At 36.3% G+C, this 20,033-nt stretch overlaps 1 protein-coding gene across 6 annotated transcripts in view; it reads left to right on the plus strand.

Moving 5' to 3' along the window:
• LOC116179778 (prominin-like protein) overlaps positions 1 to 20,033 on the plus strand; it is a 72,425-nt gene that overhangs the window by 39,495 nt on the left and 12,897 nt on the right. For 5 of the 6 annotated variants that reach the window (XM_031499613.1, XM_031499616.1, XM_031499617.1 and 2 more), the window contains exons 3-12: positions 6,748 to 7,015; positions 7,062 to 7,249; positions 7,290 to 7,454; positions 7,511 to 7,632; positions 7,692 to 7,715; positions 13,130 to 13,575; positions 13,627 to 14,257; positions 14,308 to 14,442; positions 14,492 to 14,650; positions 14,706 to 14,827. In XM_031499613.1, the coding sequence (XP_031355473.1) occupies positions 6,748 to 7,015; positions 7,062 to 7,249; positions 7,290 to 7,454; positions 7,511 to 7,632; positions 7,692 to 7,715; positions 13,130 to 13,575; positions 13,627 to 14,257; positions 14,308 to 14,442; positions 14,492 to 14,650; positions 14,706 to 14,827 (2,260 nt within the window). The remainder of the gene's footprint in view (positions 1 to 6,747; positions 7,016 to 7,061; positions 7,250 to 7,289; positions 7,455 to 7,510; positions 7,633 to 7,691; positions 7,716 to 13,129; positions 13,576 to 13,626; positions 14,258 to 14,307; positions 14,443 to 14,491; positions 14,651 to 14,705; positions 14,828 to 20,033) is intronic. The other variant, XM_031499615.1, reaches the window with a different exon arrangement.

Raw genomic sequence — 20,033 nt, forward strand, 5'->3', positions numbered from 1 at the left:
CTCGTAAATTCTGGGTTGCACCTGTCCACCGAATTAAAACTTTATTTAAAGGTTAATTTCTATAGGAAAAAGGTCGAACGTATGGTTAAATGTAACCAAATAGAGAGGCGGAGACAAAGAAACAGACAGAAAGAGACTGAGACACAAACCTCCGACTTTTCGCAATTCTATACAAAAAAACATCACCATATGGCTAACAAAATTGGACTTATTTATAGGAATATTCTTATTTCAACGAGAAGACTAAGAAGAATGAAAAAAAAATGAAAATTCCTTTTGAAGGGGTTTAAACATAATTATTGTATGCAATGCTATTTCTGCTCCATTCGGCCAATTTACGAAGATCGATTTCTTTAAGAATTTTTCTGACTACTTTCAATAAATTTTAATGCAAGTTCTTAAAGGGAACCGATATATTTTGAACACAAATCAAAAAGAATTTCGTTACCTTACTTATAACGTTTTCTGGAATCGATGGTTTCCCTATGGTACAAATCAGTACCGCGTTTCTCGAAGAGATGACACTATAGAACGAACCCCGGATCTCCGGAAGGAAGGCTGCTGAAGTTCTCTGAATTTGTTGTACGATCTTGTGCAATTGGTCGGGCATAGACCCGTCTGCTTGTAACCAACTTCCTGCTCTCGAGAAAAACTAATTTTATTAATTCTTGAAACTTTCGTGTTCAAAGTGTAATTTTCCTTTTGATTTTTTGATCGGAAAAGTGCGCTCGTACTTTTATAATTTTTCGATAATTCTAAACACTCAAAACTATAGTACGTTGGTTTTAGCGAAAGAGTTTATATTTCTGAATGGGTTTACGAAACGTCCTGTTAATTCACCTTTCAACAAAACTTCTGCGTTCTCGATATAAGTAACTGCGTTAAATACTCCTTTCGTAATGTGTATTTACTGACGGAAAACGAACTTCCGTAAACACTATAACTAAGGTGGTTTTTTCTCGTAGCTTAATTTTAAAATGCGTCACGTACAACACTTTCGTGGTGGTAATTTGCGGGGTTTTTCAAATTCGGTTCGCGAATTGAAATGACCGTAGTTTTGCCGCTGATGGCTTTCCGCTTAGTGCCCAAAACCGAATGCTTTTTCTATCTCTTCTGGACGTGTCCCTACTCTTTTCTTATTTTTTAACACGCCTACAAAATCGCGTTGATAGGTTAAAGGGCCCATCTTTAATCGTTAACCAATCGATGCCGTCTATCAAAACCCACCAGATTTCAAGATCGCTTAGTTCGCGCTTTTTGCAATGGTCTATGGTCTCATCATGAGTAATTCTGATTTAGCGGTTTTAGTCACTTAAAAGATTGTGTTATTGCCCGTCAGACTGGCTCTGATAAGTGTTTCTGGACAAGTAACGCTTGCAGTAGCCATTTAGTCACAAAACATAGATTCATTAAGAATCCATTGACTTTAAACATTTGAAAATAATAAAATATTGGAATAAACAACCCTCCAATGGAAACACCATGTCTACTTCCTAATAGGTACTTAATACCTAAAGCTGAGCTACCCTAACGAAAATAAACTCCATTAAAATGCTCCCGTTACACAGTTTAAACGAAACGCCCTTATAGAAAATGAGTTCTTTAAAAAAATAGATGTTGGCCAACCTCATGCTCCATAGTCCTTTTCATAAATACTATGTGATAGTATATTATGCACTAGATTTGATCCTTATCTAAACCTCCACCTTTTATCCCTAATTTCGTGGTACATTCTCCTATTCGAAATATTTACACACCCCTTAATGCTAAAATTTTAATCCAACCAAAGGAATGGTATCACTGAAATTAAATGCAAATTTCCAACTATGAAAAAAATAGCCAAAGTTCATTGTTTGAATACACGGCCAATCAGCTTGGCGATTGTTTCAAATTCTAACCAATCAGACCGATTTTTTATCTGATTAAACGCTAGGTAGCTTTTTATCAGCGATAAAAATGCGTGTAGGAATGCGTCAAATATACAGGGTGTTTAGAAATTCGCGCACACGGACTATGGGATGGTGTTATACGACAAAAACTGAACAAAAAATTCCTCTACCAGTTTTCCATCAGACCGCTATTTTTCGAGCTACCGCGGTTTTAAAAATTTCCGCCTCCCCTACGCTGCGCCACTGGTTAAACTTATTAATAACACATTGGTAAAAACAAAAGAAGGTTCAAAATAAACTATAATTATGACGAGTACCTAATTACAACAGTTGTTCAAAATGTCCGCCGTCTGCTAGTAAACAAGCTTCAGCACGTAGAAAAAAAACGTGCCGGTCTGATCAAAAACTGGTAGAGGAACTTTTTATTCAGTTTTTAATTTTATTTTTAATTCACTAAAATTTTGTTTCCTCCTGGAAAAAACTCTCGTTCAAAAGCACACGATAAAATCGCGACAGTTTTTTCCGTTGCAACAAAACTTTCGTGTAAAAATAAAATTATCCGATTAAAAATCAAACTCTTGTGTATTTACCCCCGATTATTATCGATAAATGCAATACAAATCTGGTTCACGCAAGTGATAGGTCGGTTCATTCAGGAATATTATGATTACGTTAAATTGATATGGGCTTTGCTTACGATTACAATTAATACTATCCTTCCTTGGAAAAGGCAGCATCAAGGTAGAAACATGAAGACAGATCCTTTCGTGCCGGCACAGCCTAACTTTTGGCACTGCCCGGGTGATATCAGCTTTTTGTTGAATGGAAACGTTAGAACAAAGTTGCCCGTATGAATTGCGAATACAAGCAAAATACCAAAAACTGTACCTACACTGGCTTTTTCATGATTATTAAAGTTACAGAGAAACCTAAGAAATGCTTTCGCAGATATACGATCAACATCAATTTGTACAGTGTTACGTTCGGAATTAAGCTGCTGCTAATCCTTCACAGCTACACGATCAAATTTTACGAACCAACTTGTACTGCGAGTGCCGGCTCTTTCGTTTCGTTGGCTATGACTTGACTAAGTCAAGTATTCGAGTTATTTGTTTTTTACACATAGACATCCGCACGATCAGAAGTCTCCCTCGTCGCAGCGGTTGTTAGAACTGGCAACCCCGACGAGTTTACGCTTATCTGCTGAGCACAGCCTGCGTTTTATTGGAAATGATCTGTATCTACAGACATACTTTCGTTCACGTTTACTATTAAGCGGTACATGTGTCCATTTCCCTATATTGAACCAAATCCAAATTCGAAAAAAATAATTTTTAAAAGTGCAAGGCGGATAATGGTACTGAATTTGTAAACAAGGACATCCAAAGATCAGAAGAACATGATTTGCGCCACCGATTATATATGCCACAACAAAATGGTGGTGCCGAGCTGCCGAGCGAGAAACATTAATAGAAGCTGTCATGACTATAGCTAAGCTTAAGAACTCGCACAAACATTTTGGGGTGAGGTTGTGATGGCAGCTGCGTGGGTGATTAACCGAAAAAGCAGCGCAACCTCTACCAGCAGTAGGATCTGTGGAATCAAGGTCAAGCTCATTCAAGACACTAAGGAATGAAGACTCGTTCAAGGAAAATGGAGGAAAACAACAGTGGAAACTCCGAGACAGGTCCAAATTGAAGGTGCCGAGGAAATTGAAGGACTATGCAGTAAGTGAAACCTCAGAATGCTACACCATGATAGCTTATGAAACTGAACCGTCTACGCACGTCGAATCCATTGAAGATTCTCAAACCAAAAAATGGAAAAATGTGTTACGTTCACTTTGGGCAAAAGTAACAAAATTACCTTGAGATAAGCACATGGTAAACTCTGGCAAAGTAGAGGTTGGTCTAGATGAATTTCGGGGTTCTTGCACACTAGCAAAAGTAAACAAATGGGAAATGCGAGGGGAAATGTAGTAACAGTAAATCGGATAGGCGTCTTTAGTCACTTTCAGAAGATAAGACAGAATACCTACCCAAAGGGGGAAACAAGGCAGACTAAGAGATCCTTGACCTGGCCTTGAAAAGCTAAAGGAATAAAATACTTGACAGGAATAGAACAATAATTGACGTCACAATTGAGGGTAATTTAATTAATGATCTCAAAAATATTACAAACAGGATAGGACATTGTAATATACATGTAGATCTATATGTCGATGTTGAAATATTAATATTGTAACGTGATTTATAAATTCGGGTTCGATTTATATCAATATTTATTAAACAAAACTAAAACACTATAAAAACTGTACAATTTATATCGACTATTTATATCACACACTTCGCAGTTTATATTTCCGCGCTCGATGTTTCATCCGTACTCGATCTCGTTCGGTAGTAAACTGCCTGCGATGTTCGGTCCGCAACCATTTATACGCGCAAGCAATGTAAGTCCAGAACACTCGCGTAATTACCAGATACGTCGCGAACATTCCCACTATCGCGCGCCTAGAAAATTCCAGAGCGCCAAAGGCGACGTCACGTCTGGAGCATTTCCGTTACAATATGAAAACAGGCTTCCTCAGAAAGCAAAATGAGCTATAATCGTTAAGTGAATATCAATCATATGTATTAATTACAATTCTATTGTAACGAAAACCAGTATGTAATTAAACATTGTATAGAGGAGTCCACGAAAAATAAAAATTACCTTTGAATTCTGGTCGTAGTGGCCGTCTGAATTCAGAAGGGCGCGTTCAGCCTTTCCTGTAACAGAAAACAACACCAACAAACAAATAAAAGGGATAGTGAATAGCGCGGCACATAAAATATTGCGTAAACAATGCTAACGTTTGACAAGGAGGCAATCAGATATAAAAACTGTAATTAATACTCTATCAGAATCAATAATTCGAATGAAGGAAATGCAAAATTTTGATCGGCCACAGATTACCTTTACAATTGTGTATAATAACAGCATAAACGTGACGTTAAATACAAGAAAACTACTTTACTATGCACAAATAACTACATTTTTATTGACAGCAATGTACTCTAAATAACTCAAAATTTAGACACTATAGTATGAAAAGGGGACTTGCGGTATATAGGAACTATATTATAGGAACTATCTTGAAATCTTCAGGTATAAACGTGAAGTCGGTAGTAATGTGGTAGATTCACATGGTTGATGTACGTAGATTTTCACAAATCGGTAATGTAGAAGCTACATCTATCGCGTGTCGCTCGCCACTGTCAATCTTCTTAAATTGGCTGGTCCAGGTAGAAGCTGCTATATCAATCCACGTACTGCGTAGGCAATGAGAACTATCCAGGTAAATCAGCGTAAAGGGAAAGGTACACTTGAGGGTGGAGTTTGAGTGAAGGTAAAAGCCTTAAAAAACGTATTAAGAAAAAATGCTGCGTAATAATGCAACATACCTCGTATTGTTTATATGCAAATACAGATCCGTAAAAACGATTTAATGGAGCACACAACAGACATCAAAAGAAAGAGAGAGAAACCACTCTAAAGATAATACGGTAAAACCAAAATAATAATTACTATATCAGGTAGATGCGAAAAGAAAAATTTGCATGTAACCAATGCGAAAGCAGAAACTTTACTGGGGCGGAAGAAGCATTGTATTGCAGTGTGAAAGGTAGGTTTGGTTATAAGGCTAAGGGGCCTATTCTATAACGCATAACGATGTTGTTCCATAGCGAATATCGTTCGGCAACGACATTCTCTATTCTGTATGACATATAACATATGACAGTGATACGGCATTTATCTGTCATTCAAGATCAAATCGTTATTATTACGATATCGTTTGTTAACGACAATATACAGAATAGACCCCTAAATACGTGAATTCAGTCTTTTACTCCAAGAGGCGGAGATCTGCGCTCGTAGATCGGCGCAAATCGTTCCCGCCAAGAGAGTTGTGCAGCTGAATAGTAAGTAAGCTGTGGAAGAAGTACAAGTGCGCGAGCAAGGTAAACTTTAAGAAGGGATAGACCCAAATGCAGAAAGGTACAAAGCGCGAACTCTAGCAACGAGACAAAGAAGTAAGGAAACGCAACCTCCAACAGTCGGACTGTCTCTAACGGAAAGAGAATGAATTAAAATAATAGAAACACTTGGAACAAATTTACTCAATGGTGAAACGACTTATTTAGTATGGGCAAAATAGCGTTTTCTATAGATAACCTGCAGAATAAGTTTAACGGGCCGAATGTGGGAATTTGGAATATTTATTTACATTATGCTTTCCAATTTCCACTCCATTCTCTCAGATTTATATTACCGCAACAAATTATTAATTCTATCGGTAGGTAGGCTCGGTAGAAATAGATTTCTGATTGGAATATCCATATGATAAGTTAAGGGTGATTAAATGCAAATCATCTGAACGATCTGATTTTGTTTTTATTTTCGTATAGTGAGTGTTCCAAACCAATAGAAGGCAAAGTTTCGAGTAGCGACTAATTAAATACTACCCTTACTGACTCGAGTTCGAGGCAAAATGCAAATGGTGTGAAAACAAAAGACGTTCATCTCTCTGTGAAATATGTAATTAATTTTGGTATAATAAAACACCTCAACTAATTCAGTTTGTAAATAAAAGTCATTGTGTACGTCGAAGGTCTGATTAAACGGTAGATTGTGGGCACAATTGCTGTATTGTTGCAATTTTAAGCAAATGACCTTCTCTATTTAAATTATCTCCATTTAAAAGTAATTGGAGATTATTGACCATGGTAGGATGCTTTTTTGACATCATTTCATCATGCAATTAGATTTATATCTAACTGACACATTTTGGTATTTTTAATAAATCTCTTTTCAGGTTTCATCAAAGTGGAAGATGGGAAATTAGTGTTCGGATCCTTCGAGGAACAATGGCAAGCTCTTCTCGCACATTACGCCGCATTAATTGCGGTTGCAGTTGTGCTAATAATCTTCGGTGTCTTGATGCCTATCTGTGGATTGTGTTTTTGCTGCTGTCGGTGCTGTGGAAAATGTGGGGCACGTTCGAAACCGTTCGATAAAAAGGGAGACCTTTGTAAGAAGATATGCCTAGCCACGGTCCTAATTGTTTTGGGGACCCTAATGCTGTAGGTATTCTTCAGTTTGTCAAGTTTTACGTATGTTCCCTTCTAGATTTGGGGTAGTTTGCGCGTTTGTCAGCAACCAAAACATGCAAGATGGCACCAACGACTTACCGAAAAATTTAAAAACCACAGTCGGAGATATCGACGTATACATACAGGCAACGGCGAACGAAATCTATGTTCTGCTCACTGTAAATTACAAGGAATTTGAAAATCTTCTCTTTGCCACGCTGGATAGTAAGGTGTCGAACGGCAGAAATGACTAATTGAAATTCAGATTGTAGCGCCATCGTTTCGGATCAGCTAGAGAAATATTCAAACGCGACCGCTCTAACAGAGGTCGTTACGATAGTGGACGGTTTGGCGGACATCAAATCGAATCTCACCTTTATGAAGATAGTCACAGCGGAAATGCGCACGAACGCCTCTGAACTTAACGACGGCAAGTTGTAACACAATTGTTTTTGACTGGTATTAATCTATGACTTCTTCAATTAGTGCTGAGAGGCGTGAAGAAGCGTTTGTTAGAAGCCCTCAAGAGATGCAATTCAGTATATGAGTGCAGTGATATGCTGTCAAATTACATCAATCAACTTGGTACTGACATCGATTTCAGTTCAGTAAGTATTTTGTTAGGATTACTCCAAAAATGTAATAAACGAAATTATTTTGCAATCAGTACTTGGATAGATATTTTCCAAAGGTAAGTAACAAATTTGTACTCGCCTATTTTTTGTCATACTGACAAATAAGCTTGAAACCAAACTAGTTGTAAATCAGCATTATGCATGATGAAAGCGCATTTTTGGTAATGCAGATCAGTATTTTATTAGCAAAGCTGAGATCTCAGTCGGACAGCCAGCCAGCTATAACGAATATAATAGTATTTTTTTTTTCAAAAATGCGCTAATAATTAAGTTGTTATACTGGTAGCGCTATCTAACGGAAAAATTATAGCACCTCCGAGAACCATATCGAAATTATTTTCTTAAATTATCGATCTCACAAGTAATGTAACTTAAAATAGACTAGAGATTGTAAATGCTGAGATCTCAGCCGTTACGGGATGTGCCTTTAGCACCTAGAAAGTCTATACGCCGAACTTTACCTCTGTGAGAAGAATAGGAGAGAGGACACTACCGCACCACGGCGTGTCCGAAGCTTCATTATCGGAAAATGATTCCGCGCGCGTACTTCACGAGGCGACTGTTCTGGACCAAGAAAAATTCAAAGAAGTGTGAACGGTTACAGATTACGGAAGTACCAATCCTATCTAGATGTCCCCCGCCCCTTCTACCTGTTTAGTTACATTTACAAGGGTCAAAGACCTCACTTGCATAAAATAAAATTGAACCTCTATGGCATTGGTAAAAAGTTTTAAATTTATCCACAGCTAGCTCAGTAATAAAAATGTTTTCTATACTTCTTACGTTATGGAAGTTTGCCTCCTTATCTCTTCTCAAAACCTCAAATTCAAAATCTAATGCTCTGGTTTGATTGAACTCGAATAAATACGCAGATGACTTTAGTTAATTCATGTACATGTACAGTAACACAAAAAAGGGGATCAATTTCTATTTTTCTTCACACGGCCTGGAATAGAAAATATTGGTTTGATTCCTAAAAAGAAATACAAAAAAATTCAGTGCCTCTCGTGATCACATGTCCATGCTAAATTTGATCCTTGTCTAAACTGTCAACGTTATCTTAATGCAAAGTTTGGTAGAAGAAAAGTTCGTATGAATCGCGAATCCAAGCAAACCGGTTTCAATTTCTCCAAAGTAATACTCGAAATCGTAATTATGCACATGAATAAAATACCAATGTTCCGCTGTGTTGCTATTAATTTTGCCCAATTTATTAACTAGATTTTGTTGCGGGCAAATGTCCCGATACGTTACCCAATGACGTCACTCAACGTTACGGAACGTGCTTTTAATCAGCTGTTACTGTTAACGATCCGAAAAAAACGCTTTGTTTATCACAAGGTCAGTTTATGCCGTTTTTTATCTGAAAAGGGGTTCTTCAATTCGAAAAAGTTCTTTCGCGTATATTTTACCACTCGAAAATGAAAGGCCTCGCTACGAATCAGGCGGCTCAAAAGTTTTTCTTTGTTCTGGAATTTGCTGTAATTCGTTTATTTCCACATTTTGGACTCGAAATTTTGGAGTCCTCGCTACTTAATGTCTTTACCTGAAATTAAAGTGCTAAGTGGTTCCCCAAATTACAACCGCAAATATTCACATACCTGAGAATATTTCTCGCAACGCCGTTAAAAAAATCGACCGCGAATCAATTTGTTCTCACACACCGGTATTTGTGCGTGGTCGCTCTTGAAGTTAAACCAAAACCATCCGTTTTTTACTTGGAATAAACCAAGAATAATTAGCGTACCCGAATTGGCACGACTCGCTCGCGAAAATCAGCTTAGAATCAAATTTTGAACGCATCCAAATGGTACTTGTCGACTCACGAAAATCAAGCAAAAAACATCACTCTTTCTGAACGTTTAACAAAATACAAATTAGACAAATAAAATTTTTGGACCGACAAAGCGCTCGTGGATATGATTTCCCCCCTCGGTGACGTCCCTCTGTCTTTTTTGACTTTAGGAAGTGTTATCAACAACTTGGCGTATTGTTCGGTCTGGGATAACTCTTAGTCTTTTTAGGGTCGGTTTTTATATAGTTCAGTGATCCCTTATGACTCATCCTTCACATCCAAATTCGCCTTTTGAGAGTAGTCAGTTGATAAAATTATGCAAAGATGCAAATAAAGACTCTTTCTTAAAGAAAATGCACGGTATACGAGGTTTCTTTCGAAAAGAGCTCAGAAAACTGGAGGACTGCCACTACAAAACTGTTGTATTTTGCATTTACACATACCATTTAGGTGTGCACTCCAGATGTAACGGGTGATCTTTCTAGCCGTTTTCAAAAATTTGGTTTTGAGTTTGTATTTTTGGTAAACAGAGAAATTTACACATGTACCGCTTCATAGTGAACATGAACGAAAGTACGTCTGCAAATAAAAAGCGATAACAACAAGGTGTGCATTTTGAGATAAGTATTGATAAGTGTTACCCGTTTCTATTTTGAGTGGAACAAGAACGCTGCTATTTAATCGCATCGTTAGAAACTCCTTGTGATAAATTGGTAACTAAGCGCGAGTTACCTGTACACTTCACGCTTAATTTAATGTTAAAATTGAAAGTTAGCCGAATTTATAGCAAGTGATAAAATTTACGCGAGGGAACATTTTTGAATTGGAGACGCGCTCTTCAAATAGAAACGGGATTAAATAACAACTCATTGTGATAAACAGAGAAGATTGTTTCGCATCGCTAACAGTAACGGTCGATTAAAAGCAAGTTTTATCAAAGTCGAGTGTCTCATTTGGGCAGCGCTTTGTGCGATAAATAACATTTTGTATAGCAACAGCGTTCGGCAGCAAATTTAAAGACAATTAATGGATGCATGTAGCCATAACAAAAAGTTTAATTAATTGGAAAAAAACTTAATAGCAAATTGGCATGTTAGGTACAGGGTGGCCAGCTAAGAATGCGAGGTACTGTATCTGGGAATCTATCCATCGTAGAGGCTTGTGGTAAAAAAATTTATTACTAAAACGGCCACGAGCAAAACCTGGAAAATATTTTTAAGTTTCTGAAATGACCACTAGGGGGCGTAACTGCAATCTCGAATCTAAAAAAGTTATGTTTCTGTGAATTCCGCTATATTAACCTAACAAAAAAATGTCCCGTCTTTGAAGTTGGCGATAATCTGAACAATTTTTGTTTGACAATTTTTCATGTATCTTTAAAAATGAAGTGGTGGGGGGTATTCAAAGGTTTCCGTAAAGAACACCCTGTATCTTCGAAACGGCTGAGCCGATTTAAACAAACTCGGGTTAGTTCAAAAGAGCTATTCTTCAGCTACAAATTGTATACTATTTGAAGTTTTATTAGTTTCACGTATCACCGCTTGAGGGGTTTTTACGACATTCCGACAGAAATGATTAATTTTCTCAAAAAAAATTTTTTTCCATGAAAAAGTAGCTAAATGATGCCTAAGCAAGCTCGCGAAAACCGCATCTCGATATCTTGAGATATATATACCGGGTGTCGGGTGAATACTTTCAAACCAAACATAGGGAATTAACATGGGAAAACAGTTTTTCGCAGATTGTTGCTCCCCAAATTAACTTAGAGAGTTCATAATGCCACCATTGGAAAGAAGATTTTTTTCCGCGCTTTATGATATGCAAATTATTAACGTCTAGTTGCACGTTTAATTATTATTTTGCGAAATAGTTAGTCAAAATGTGTACTTGGTTTAAAAAATCACGGTAGTCATGAAAACAAGGTACGATAACTGTCAATAATTTTAATTTGTACTTGCTACACACGAAATTATATAATTTATAAGTTCGTGTTACTACAAAACTTACGATGTATTCCATTGGGGTCATTGGGGAAAAAATGTTTATTCTAAAAAACGTTTACGGCGGTAATAGTTACCGCAGAGTGCGAGATTTATTTTCCGTGGAATTTAATCAAACCTCTATTCCGTCAATATCGACAATACGAAAGATAGTTTTTAAATTTGACAATTCCGGATGCTTAAATCTACGGGTCATGGCTACATGATTTTCTGAGTTCATTTTATTTTTCGAATTTTAGATAAAATAATGAGAAAATACAAATAAAACTTAACTAACTCGCATTTAGTTAGATGAGAAAAAATCTTCCTTCCAGTGGTGCCATTATGAACCCTGTAAGTTAATTTGGGGAGCAACAAGCTGCGAAAAACTGTTTTCCCATGTTAATTCCCTATGTTCGGCTTAAAAGTATTCACCCGGTATATCGTGATGCATTTACGGCAGCATTAAAAGCTTTCTTTTTTAAATCGATCCGCCTTAGGGCCGCAAATTATATAATAAAAATAATTTTGGAAAAATTAGCTTAAAAAAATAAAATTTTGAGGGTATAAAATTTTCTTTGCCCTAAATTTTAGGTTAGGAACAAGATATCGAGATCGAGCTTGTTTAGGCATCCTGTAGCTACTTTTTCATGAAAAAAAAATCGAACCAGTGCATTTAATTTTTTTGAGAAAATTACCCATTTCTGTCAGAATGTCGAAAAAAGCCCTCAAGCGACAGTATGCGAAACTAACAAAACTTCAAATATAATATTTGTAGGCGAATAACGAATAACTCTTACTTACATAAGTAATCACGATCTAGAGAATCACATTAGCGAAAAGTTTCCAAACAAAATGTTTCCAACTCGCGATTTATTAGGAAAAAGATATCGGCTGATCTCTTCCAAACACTTCTTTAGGAAGTTGTTTGTCTCCTACATTATAAAGTATTCACAATTTTTATTTGTTGAAATTTTTGAATTTTCGGGAATTTAATACGTTGAGCTTTTCGTAACTTCTGTAGTGTTCATTAAATTTTTAATCTTTTGTACTTTTAAAACTACTTAGAAGATGATTTTTATAAGCTTGTTAGTTGCACTATTTAAAGCTGTTGGATGCACTAAAAAATGTCAATATTCTAAAATAAATTTAACTACGTGATTTATTTATTAACAATGAATGTTTCACTGTGTTTAAATAGATTGATTTATAACAATTCATTATTATTTATCACTTACTTAATATACTGAAATTTATTACATGCCTGAATTACTGCTCATCAATTCGGCGTCGGTATTGGAACTTCCATTACAGACGATTCAATTTGCTTACATAGCAAACGGAAAGTTGTTAGAAAATTACTGAACACTTGCGAGGTTGGCATATGGCATTTTATAGAAAGAATGCGTCAAGTCCGCTGTCGTTCCTTGGCTTGACTTGATGGCGACTACATAATTTTCTAATCGCTCTTTGCATAGACACAAGCTGATTAGGATAAGCTACTGTAAAATCGATGACAACGATTAAATAGATATCATATATTTTAAGCTAAGCTCGGTTTAAAGTTATCTGAAATTTGACCTTGAGTTCAAGGTTGCCTCTTTTCTGACCTTCCTCAAGGTGCAGTTCAAAGGTCATAAGCGACCTTGATCTAGTGTACGGTTGATAGAATCTACATTTCATATTTTTTCAACAGTTACCCGATATCTCACTGGAGATCGACAAATTGAACACAGTCTTACATTCGGACATAGCCGGCGCCCTACAAAAAGGCCAACAGGATCTGGACAACATTCAAGTGGAAATAAATAAAACGATCAGTTCGCAAATACCCAAGGTGAAAAAGTCGATAATGACGGCGGGGGAGGAGATCATCGCGGGCGGCTCGAACGTCACGTCGCTCCTGTGGAAGGTAAGGCAGGCGCTGGAGGATTACGCGGAGAGACCGTTGGAGCATCTGGGAGGTTATTTGGGAAAATATTCGCCGTACCGTTACTATCTGGGATTGGGGGTCAGTTGCCTTTTGCTTTTGATTACGCTGTGTGTTACGCTCGGACTGATCTGTGGAATCTGCGGAAAGAGGCCCGATGCTTACAGCGACGATTGCTGCAATAAGGGGGCAGGCAGTCGATTCTTAATGATGTAAGTCCTTAGTAACTCACCCGGACATAGTGTAAATTGTATTTTTTGCAGTGGAGTTGGAATAATGTTCCTGTTTGCGATAGTCTTAGTAGCTGTGACGATAGTACATTTCTTCTTAGGAATTTTAGCGCAAAGATTAGTATGCGACTCAATCCGAGAGCCTAATAATAGTCAGGTTATAAAGTTGTTTGATGAGGTTATGAATTTGAAGAGCAGCGTTGGCGTAGACGTCGATATCACTTCGCTACTGAACGCGTGTTATAAAAATAAGAGCCTATACAACGTGTTGCAACTCGAAAAGAGCTTTGATATTAACGAAGTGATCACGTATTTGGACAAATTCGAAATCAACAAGACGCTCGCCGACTTAACCCATCACATTAACGCGAATACTGACATTGATATACTAAGCGCGGATGCGGAGAACCGTTTGAGGGAGTTGGTTTCCTCCGGTATAGCCGATATTAGTTACGATAAATTTATTGACGAGTTTGCCATTAATTTTACATCGGTGGATTTGGATTTCTTAGCTAGCAAATTAGACGAATTAACAGAGATTGTTAAAAATAAAGTGCCAAATGAACCCGAGATACCGAGACAGTTAATAGATTCTGCGAGAAAATTACGTACATATCAGCAAAAGTATGTCGTGCCAATGACCGTGAAGGCGAGGGAGGCGAGCGTGAGTTGGGTGCCTGAGATGGTGCGCTTGTTAAAATTTATTTTCTTTAGGCGATCGCGCAAAACTTGAAGGAAAGCCTTAAGTTTGGAAAAGAATCTTTCGAAGTTGCCATAAATACTTTAATTGAAGAGCTGGAGGCCGCAGAGGAATATCTTAGCGTTAAGGGACCAAGCACTATGACAGAGGTTAGTGTTTTGCCCATCCATTCTCGCAGTTTGATAAGTGTATTTGTAGATTGCACGGAATTTTGCGTATGGAATTGAAAAACAAGTACGGATTTACTTGTACCGAGTAATTAACAACACCAAAGGTTCCATGGGTCAGTGTGGTCCGTTGAGTGCCGGGTTGAATTTTACATTGGTTGCCACTTGTGATAAAATTTTACTGCCATGGGTAAGTCTTAGGAAGTATAATGTGTTGTGGAGTACTATTTATGATTCACTTACAGAATGGTTTCTGGTTCAGCTTAATGTGGTGCCTAGTGTTGTTTATACCGACAATAATATTTTCGGTAAAATTGGCAACGCTGTATCAAAAGTACGAACCGTATCCGGGACCACTAGTTGAGGCGTAAGTGACCTTTTGCGTTATAAACGTTTTGCTTGTGCATGATCTGCTTATGTTTTCTAACTGTGCTTTAATATTTTATTTGGCGAGTACACTCTTTTCGCAGTAAATGTTGTATAGGTGAAATTTTCAGCACAGAATGAGGAGGGGTTTAACAATATTGATTTTGCTGTGAATGTTGCTCTGCTTATCTACCTACTAATTTAGCAGATCGCTTTGATATGCATTTTCATATTTTGTAGGAAAATCATCACAATTTAAATTTATTGTGCCATCACTCATACAGATTTTAAATGTTGTTAAGTATTTCTAATGACACTAGTCAATTCAGTTAAAATACATGTGTAGTAGAATTTTCCTTAGTTTGCGCGCACGTCATCGGTGTATTATGACGTCATCACTAAGTACGTTTACATAGCATCATGCAATCAATGGAAGAGAATACATATAAACTTGAAATCACGAATCTTTGTCCCTGCGTCATTGATTTGTGAATCAATTTCAGACATACGCTAAAACACTGTAATATCTGTCAAGTATGCGAAATCGATAAAAAACTTGTCTGAAATTGATTCACAAATCAATGACGCAGGGACAAAGATTCGTGATTTCAAGTATATGTAGGCAGCCAAAGAGACAGTGCTGCATTGTGGCTAGGATACCCATCACGTCATCGACCTCTATTGATCAATTACTAAACAAATTTTCGGTAATTGTCTTATCATGATGAAGGTGGACATTATTTGAACATAGAGGAAAAACTTATAAAAAATTTTAATTGTTTTTTCGTAATAACAACGCCCCCGTAGCACTTAGCAGGTGAAGTCGAGAAGCGACTACAATCTTGACTTACCTCTTACTCATGAGCAGTGCCACCTGTACAAGGTGAGTCAACGATTGCGCGGAGTAACTGAATTTTCGATAGAGTGCTTTTGTATTATATGGTTGACTATTGCCCTCAGAAAATGTGAACCAATCATATTAATGCATATTACAGAAATCACCTAGCAACAGACAAATATCCTCGAGTATTCATGCACTTGTGCAATACCCGCGGGTATTGCTTATGTGTAAATCCCTAAAATGAAACTTAAATAAATAATTCCAAATTTTATTAACGAAAATTACAATTTGTAAAATGGCAATTTGTAACTGAACCCATGCTTATTTTCGGTTTCATGATGCTTTTGAAAAACCATGTCTTTGAAAGGATCGAAACAAACATTATATTCTTCTTATCTTGCAAAATTTTTGTCGGGCAATAGTCATCCCGTATATCCCTCGTGCACGCCAAATACCAGATCTGAGTATTTCGCGAGTGCACGAAATATTCAGGTATTTGGCGTGCACTTGGGATATAATACTTGAATATTCTCCACATTTTAAAAATATTTGGAATTATACAGGATGCGCCCACAAAGTAAGGCGCCCAAATGGTACATTTTTTAAATAGAACTCCCTGTATTTGAATGCATTTTTGAATTCTACGTGTAATTGTACGTCTTTTTTATTATATGGTTAATATCCGAAAAACTAGTAGTTTTAAAGATAATTCGATTTGTAAGAAAAATTGGGCATTTGCAAGCGTCAGTATACTGTCAAAATTATTACTGAAATTTTGATTCCAGGTTTTATATCTTTTATCTTGGGTTAAGTAAAAGTCAAATAAATACATCTACAATGAAACATTAAAAAATAGCTTACAGGGTGTTTTTTGTAGATCTAAAGTTACAAAACTTCATATTAAAAAATCTCACTTTTTTTTAATGGAACACCCTGTATATTTTTCTGTCATCTTTCAGCTCCTCCAAAAACCTTCAACTTTTGATAATAATGTCCTATACCTATCTCTGATATTTTTCAAAATATCTTGGTTTTTCTGGTTTTTATATTCTAATCTTAAATAAGTTATATGTAATTTACATAATAGTGAGGTGGCCATGCAAAAAAAGGCAATTTTTATCTATCTCGTCCAAAACGAAAATTATATCGATTAATTTATTTTTCAAACAATTTTATTTTAAGTCCAAAAACTGGAGAATAAGTAAAAACCTTTGATTACAAAGCAAATTTAATTTACTCCTAATGTCATCCAGTCAGTGATATTAGTTTCATTTTTTTTATATTCACCTAGTTACTGCCTTTTTTTGCATGGCCACCTCGTTATTATGTAAATTACATACAGTGTGTCCCCGGATGGACTGAACAAGAGGGAAACAATTTTTAATTTTAACTACGCAAAAATGAAAACCACCTATTCTGAAATAAAAATCTAGATATTCCTTTTCGCAGCTGAGAAAATCACAAAAAACGCAAAATCTACAGCGGAAATTGTTGCATATTTTTGATTAAATCAGACTGTCATTGTATCTTCCATGGTAACCTGATAAGCAAATCAAGTTAAAAAAGACACGTTAGAGCTCTTAAGAAAAACATTTTATTTTATATTTATGACATTTTTGCGTAAAGAAATTAAAAATTTTTTCCCTCTTGTTCAGTCCATCCGGGGACACACTGTATAACTTGTTTAAGATTAGAATAAAAAAAGTGAGATTTTTTAATGACATTTTGCAACTTTGGACGTACCAAAAAAACACCCTGTAAGCTATTTTTTTAATGTCTCATAGTAGATGTCTTTATTTGACTTTTACTTAACCCAGGATAAAAGGTAGAAAACCATTTAATAAAAAAAACGTACAATTACACGTAGAATTCAAAAATGCATTCAAATATAGGGGGTTCTATTTAAAAAAAATGTACCATTTTGGCGCACTACTTTGTGGCGCACCCTGTATAATTCCAAATATCTTTAAAATGTGGAGAATATTCAACCGTATCATAATACAAAAGTACTCTATCGAAAAATCTTATCTTCAAGGCATTAAGTTACTCCGCGCAATCGTTGCCTCACCCTGTACTTTGATGTGAAAACGACGGCACTTTTTACGTACACATTCATTTGTTTTATTTTGATGTAGGATAGTTATTGATGCAATTATAATAAATTTCATCGAAAAAATCAAATGAGCCCAATGAAAAGGTGCACTGTCATCTAAAAAAATTCAATTGTTTTTCGTTACTCATGTGTTTGCTAAAATAAAAACAACTGAATGCTGCCTTATTATTGGAAATAAAATGTTACATAACTTTGATATACAGTTTTTATTTACTGAGAGATATACTATATTCCATACATAATGGGCACACTTTATATTACGGACATAATCAGGGAAACCTTCTTCGGAATAAAAACCCTGGTAAGGTCCACACAAATAAATACACGAACTAAATTAACGAAGACAACAAAAGCAAAAGAAAATCCACAAAACATTTCAAATTGTGTAACAATAAAAGTCAGGTCACGAATTTCAAGATTCTAGGAATGTCATATTTTTTCCAGGAACATCAATGTGTACCTATTGTTCCAGCTGGTTGTTGAGCTTCGCCCTAAATTGTTCGCAGATCTCCCTGTTTTCGTCCTGGTAAAAATTGAACCACAGCCTTTTATCAAAGGCGCCATCTCTCCACGAATTTTAAAGCATCGCAGGCGCCGCTCACCAGCCATTTTGTTGACTTCAAATCTTGAGGTAAATAAACTGGAAAACATTAATCTGAATCATCAATTACAAAAATATCTTCATCTGAATCTTCCAAATTTATTCTCTCTACTGTCCTTGTTCATTTCGCCAATGGTAATCTGGATCATTTGTTTTTGAAACAAAAATTAAAGATGCTCCAGTAATAAAACCAATTATGTTTCCGGCATGTAAAACCACATTGTCGACCTGTGTGGGGCAGTGGTGTGCGTTACTAAGAGGTTCAAATCCGGGTTCAGGCTGGGGTTGGCAGAGGAGCTGGCTGAAACCCCGCCCACTTAAAAACAATCTTAAATAGTTATAAGATACCAGTATGTTACCTCCAAAGAGTCTTACAAAAATGAACAGAGCAGAGGGTAGAGACTGTTCTTTGAAGGGTTGCACAGAGACGGCAAAGGAGATCTTTCTTAGTTCAATCCATGTTAGACAAAGACGACTTTCAAAGCACATCTGGAAAAAATAGAGAACAAAGCCACAAGGGTTCTGTGGTCATGCAGGCGAGCGTTCGGGAGCAAGTCGGATCTCTCTCCAAAAATGGCCCATTGGATATACACTAAAATGATTATACCAGTCATTACGTATGCGTCACTGGTGTGGTGCAATATTCGATACTCCATTAAACCTTTTCTTGAATTGTCTTTTTGATAGCGGAAACCAATCTTTGCAACAACTGTTCTTAAGGAACTTTTGAACCCATTAAATGCGTCTTTCTCTTCTAGAACGTGCAAAAGGGATTGAAGTGTAAGATGTTGTTCTAAAATTCAAACGTAAACTGCTTACAATATCTACACAATTTAATATGGATATAGATCATGTTGTACATTGAATTCCGAATCGCTGGTGTGTGAAACCATCACCATCGCTAATGGGTTCCTTACATTTCCTTGGTTTGCAGGACTTTCTAGACCATTATCTCATTTTCATTTAAAATAACAAAATTAGCTTACTTTTTCTTGGTAAACTCGATGATACTTTTGGCGCAAAATATCCCAGTGAGACTTACGGAAATTATGCTCGTATAATTGTTCGTTATGAAACTAGCAGATTTTTTTTGGGGTAATGTAATGTAATCAAAACGGTAGCAAACAGTTGTCAAATTTGATGTCGCAATGTAAACGTAAACTATGTCAATTCCGGTTGACAGGTAACCCGAAGGGAAAAATATGTTGGCATTAATATTCCCCAAAAACAGAATTGATGACGTGTGCGCAAACTAAGGAAAATCCTTTTTCCTTTATTGAAAAATTTCACCTATACTCTTAATTAATATTTGTCGCATTTGGGGTGTTGCTATGTAAACAATTTACACATTTAAATATACAGAGGAAGTAAGATACTGAATACAAAAAGGAGCGTTAGTATCACAACTAATACGATTTGTAGTGTCTACTTGTAGGAGATGTGTTAGGAATGTAGAAAAATGGACCTGTTCAATTGAAAATTAGTGAAAGTAGTGGGGGAAACAGAAATAGATGAGTTTTTTCTAGTAAAGGTAACGTTAGAGCAGTTATTTTAAATAAATAAAAATTATGGTGTATTTTATTTTTGCGTCCTAAACATCTGTCTATTATTTCAGGTAAGTTTTTGATCATAGGCGATAACTGCTTCTGATT

This window comes from Photinus pyralis, unplaced genomic scaffold, assembly GCF_008802855.1.
Source record: "Photinus pyralis isolate 1611_PpyrPB1 unplaced genomic scaffold, Ppyr1.3 Ppyr1.4_LG8, whole genome shotgun sequence".
Lineage (NCBI taxonomy): Eukaryota > Metazoa > Arthropoda > Insecta > Coleoptera > Lampyridae > Photinus > Photinus pyralis.